Below are 4597 nucleotides of genomic sequence, written 5' to 3'. Positions count from 1 at the left end.
CGCCGTGCTAGGCGGGACAGAGGCCTCCGCCCCCAGCCGCGGCCCCGACATGCGCCGCTCGGCCGCCGCGCCCCCGGAACTGAGAAACGCTGGCTCGCTGTCTGGTAACAGAGCCCGACCCGAGCTGCGAGATGAAGTATGAAATAAGCTCGGTGCCTGCAGCAACATCGTGCAACAACGTGTGCAGCAACGTGAAAAGTGACCCAGTGCCTCTCATTGCGGTCTCCGTCTGCTGCAGGTCTGCTGGTCTGCTGTACTGCGTGAATGGGATCCAAGCCGACCGCACGCACAGCTGAGCCAAGCGGGATTGCAAAAAGGACACATTAACTGGGCCTCAAACCACCCAGGCACCAGCCCGACTGCACCAGCACGCGCGACTCACCACCACTGCTGCCGGGCGGGCATGCACCTTTGACTCTCACGTTGACTTTCCCCGCAGGTGTCAGGATGGTCCCCATCGGCGGTGCCTGGTGATCCCACAAAGACATATCCTCCTATTCGCTGAGCTGCGCAGCTGTATCACAGCTGCTTGCGCCCAGCCCATGGGAGAGACACGGCACGCCACGCCACGCCACGCCACGCCACGCCAAAGCTAGGGACGCCAGAAAACAGGTCAGTGCCTACCGACCAGCCCACCTCCGCAAAAGTCTCAAGAACTCCCACGCTTAAACAGGGAAACGAGCAACAGGAGGCTTTGCCACAACTGATCTTGCTTTTTGCCGCCCGGCACCGCCCCGGGCCAATCCCCAGGTCAATGAACACCTGATGCACCTTGCACCAAGGGCTTTCATGCACGTTCATACTATGAGCTTAGTAAGCTGCAAGCCAGGCAAGGGCGAAAAAGACGGGGCCCGTGTTTCAGAGCGCGTTCAGGGCTCAGCGGGTTGACATTAGGTGGATACCGCAGGCAGTGTTGCTGGGATCAGCCTCTCCCCCATTTTATCCCCCGCTGCAGTCGTGCTGGCAAAGCAATAACTCTGCTACAGCGAGCAAGGCAGATGCAGGGAGCAAGCCATTAGAGCGGCTGACACCAAGCGGCTCTGAACCAAAACGCCGGCGGCGGCTTAGAAGGGCAAAGTTGTGCCAGGAAGGTCCACAAGAATGCAGCGTTGCACAAACTCAATACTGGGAATCCCTCTACCGTCGACGCAGCCGCCACGAGATACGGCATGCAATCCCAACACAGCGCACAGGCTTTACAAGAGCCTGACCTCAAAAGCTCGGCCGCACGCCGCCGGCGGTTGTTTGCGTGCATGCTGCAGGCAGCAGGTAAGGGCGTGAGCGGCGAGGTGCGTCACCAACCGCAAAGGTGAGCCGGGGCTTGGCCTGCAAGCAAGCGGCTGTCGCACATGGCTGCACCCACCGCACAGGCTGCGCGTACCACTAGCACGGGCGTTTGAGGTGAAGGCACAGGCTGCGCCCGACAACACCTGCTCTCGTGCTCAAGGCACCTTGAAGCCTGCGGCGGTCCAGGTGGCGCGACCCCTAGCTGGGGCCAGGCTGCCTGCAGCTTGTGCCCCCAAAAAAACCAGGGAGGTCTGATGAACGCGCCCACGGGCAGGAGTCCATGCGCTACTGCTCTGCGGCGCGCATGGTTTTGTGGGAGCTGTTCAAAAGGCAGGCTTGGTCAATTTCTCTTCCTCCTTTGCAGGGATACTCAGCGGCGGCTGTCCTGATCATCTGTCAGTAGCGTAGACCACTGTTCGGGGTGCGTCAGACCGTGGAGCGACCAGGGCAATGCGGGCATGAATGCTGCAGGAACGTGCCCGCCTGGGTGATGAAGACGAGCGGGCGGGCACGCAGGGGCTTGTGCAGACGTGGCTTGGGCGTAAGAGTGCGCCCTGCCCGCAACCCGCAACCCCCCCGCGGGTGGGCCTGGTGGCACTTGGCCGCCGGTCCACTGCACTGGCCAGATCCCCCCCCCCTTGCCTGGGGACACCGCCTTCTTTGCCGCCCCCGTGGGCATCCCTGATCACTGCCCACGCAACAGCCCGCGGCAGCGGCTGGTCATGCCCTGGTCCTGGTGTTTGACTGGTCAGGGGTCGGCGCATTGTACTCACACGCGCGCTTGCGAAACGGTTACTGCCTCAAGATAGCCAAACGGAACAGCCCAGGTGCGGCACAGGGCTCTCACCCGCGCAGGCTCGCCAGCACCACGCACGCACCATTTGCTTACTTGCAAGGCAGCTCGCTCGCAGGGCAATGAAGCAACCGTCAACTGGCAGTATATGATGGGGTTTCCAGACTGCAAAAACTGATTGGGTTCCAATTTGGACTCAGAAGGCGGCGCTTCACGCGTGCACAACACCCAACAGCACAAAGCACACGCTTGCACAACACGCACAAATATTGAATGCAACCTGTCACATGTCAACACTTGCATCTGGACAGAAAACAGGGCAAGTCTCCCTAGGCCTGGCGTGCGCGGCTGGAGCCACCACAACCCTGCCGCGCAGATTCCACACCAGGCAAGCCAAGCAGCATGAGTCGTGACGCAAGCTGCAGGCGGCCCCGCGAGGAGGGCGGCTCAACGGCCAAAAGGGCCCTTATTTGGGAGAGGGCGGCACGCAGCAACGGCGTGACGGCGCCAGGGCAGGGACCCCGCATTGATAGAGCTGAGGTGGGACATCGGACCTGCCTGCAGCAGCGGGCGCGCCACATCAGCCGCGCGCGCGCTGCAATGGCAGGGCCGGCGGGGTCGCTACACATGCTGCTGCGCACGCAAGGGAGGGCCGTACTCGTGTGCGCGCTGGGCGCAGGGCTGCGCCTGCAATCACGAAGGAATGAGCCAACGGCGTCACCTGCCTGAACGAATTCTGTGCGGGGTCCAGGCTACGTTGGTGTGCCGCGCGCGGGCCCAGCACTCGCCAAGCAGGGTGCGAGGTGGTTCTCTCTCAGCGCCAAAAGCAGCGGCACGTGGCGCGCTGTTCGCATGGCATGGACTCGCAACGCTGCCTTTGATGTTGGTACAAAGGATGTTCCGGCCAATCTGGCCTCGGCCCCCTAAGAGCTTGTCAGACTGGGTGCTGTGTTGCTGCCGCAGGGCCGTGCAACCTCACGGGCAGCAGTGGGCGCCGCCACATCACCACAACGCCCCCTCCCAGCCGCCCCCTAGCCGCGCCCACTGCGCCGCCGCCGACGCCGTCGCGCGCGCCGCCGCCTCTGCGCCCTCCGCCGCGCCCGCCGCGCCGCCGGCCGCGGCGGCCTCGTGCCACGCCTCCAGCGCGGCGGGCTCGGGCCAGCCGTCCGCCATGCTGCAGGTGCTGCTGCCGCCGCGGGGGTCGGACCCGGTCCAGCACATGTCTGGGGTGCAACCCTCGAGGTGCGCCATGCTCTCAGGCGCCAGGCGGTACAGGCACTGCGCCAAAACAAGGTGCGGCGCGCGCGAGGTAGGGGGTGGGGTTTGGAACGTGGCCTCGTTCGCGGCCCTGCAAACGGTCCCAATTGCACAGAGAGTAGGAGAACCCGTGGCATGGCGCGAGCTCGCAGGAAAGGCATTCGGCGTGTGTAGCGCAGACCAGCTTGGGAGAGCCCTACGATCAGGAGCCGGGGAAGCCGGGCGCGTCGAGTCACCTTTGTGTGCGCCCAGCCCGGGCTGCGGGGGTCCCCCAGCTGCGGCGGCGCCCTGGCCACTCGCTCCAGGACGATGGGCATCGCGTTGGCCGGGTTGTAGACGCGCATGAAGTCGCTGACGGTCCCTGGGATGGGGTGGGGGGATGGCGCAGCGGGGCGCGCACGTGTTCGGGGCGTGTGCGTTAAGGGCGTGCCCGTGTGCGTGTGTCAGCGCACGCGCATGCGCACCGTGTGTTGTGCGAAGAGAGTGGCCGGGTTGGTGCGGCTGAAGACCAGGACCCTGTGCAGGCGCCAAACTCCAAAGCCCCCACCACACACCAACATACACAGGCGCACACACACAAACACACAGGCGGCGCACGCCTGCGCCGGCGGATGAGTCCCAGTCCCCTCCGGGCATCACCCCACTGCGCGGCGCAGCCCCAGGCGCTCCCCACACCCCCTGCCAGCAGAGGCAACGCGGCGGCCCGCCGCGATGCCAGGCCCCGCTGCCCGCGCCAGGGGCATACTCACAGTGGTACCATCTCATGAGGAATATCCTGAGGGCGAGGCCGTGGGTCACCAGCACCAGCGAGGTGTCCCTCTTGAAGCGGCCCGCATTGATGTCGCGAACGAGGTGATCCTGCGGGGCACAGGGCCCGGCACACACGGGGAAGAGGGGCAATTGCGGGCGGGGGGGGGGGGCAGGAGACATGCACAGGGGGTGGTTCAGAGAGCGGGACGCGGCCAGGGGAAGAGGGGGGCGTTGCAGGGAGGGGTCGGGGTGATCGAGGGGACATCAGCAGGGGTCACAAGGGCCAGGGACCAAGGGGCGAGCGGGAGTCGAAGGAGTGCACTGGGCTGCCAACCCCCGCGCCGGCGCAGCTCGGGGAGCCGACTTGCGGCGCTGCACAACGACCGTGCGCCCACCTGTCCTCGACACCCACAACTCTTTCCCTGCTTGAACCGCCTCTGCACACAGCTGGTACATTGCACCACCCCTCCCGCACCCCATCCCACTTGTCACCCGCCTCCTCTCACACGC

At 65.2% G+C, this 4597-nt stretch overlaps 1 protein-coding gene across 1 annotated transcript; it reads right to left on the bottom strand.

Moving 5' to 3' along the window:
• Window positions 1-3082: 3082 nt before the first annotated feature.
• Window positions 3083-3301, bottom strand: MNEG_2765 (hypothetical protein; the record flags this gene model as incomplete). Its single annotated transcript, XM_014048752.1, has 1 exon — window positions 3083-3301. The coding sequence occupies one exon, from the start codon at window positions 3299-3301 to the stop codon at window positions 3083-3085; it is 219 nt and encodes a 72-aa protein (XP_013904206.1).
• Between the last annotated feature and the right edge of the window lie 1296 nt (window positions 3302-4597).

This window comes from Monoraphidium neglectum, assembly GCF_000611645.1.
Source record: "Monoraphidium neglectum strain SAG 48.87 unplaced genomic scaffold scaffold00324, whole genome shotgun sequence".
Classification (NCBI taxonomy): domain Eukaryota; kingdom Viridiplantae; phylum Chlorophyta; class Chlorophyceae; order Sphaeropleales; family Selenastraceae; genus Monoraphidium; species Monoraphidium neglectum.
Note: the sequence above shows the minus strand (reverse complement) of the source record. Positions and strands in the feature narration are given on the sequence as shown.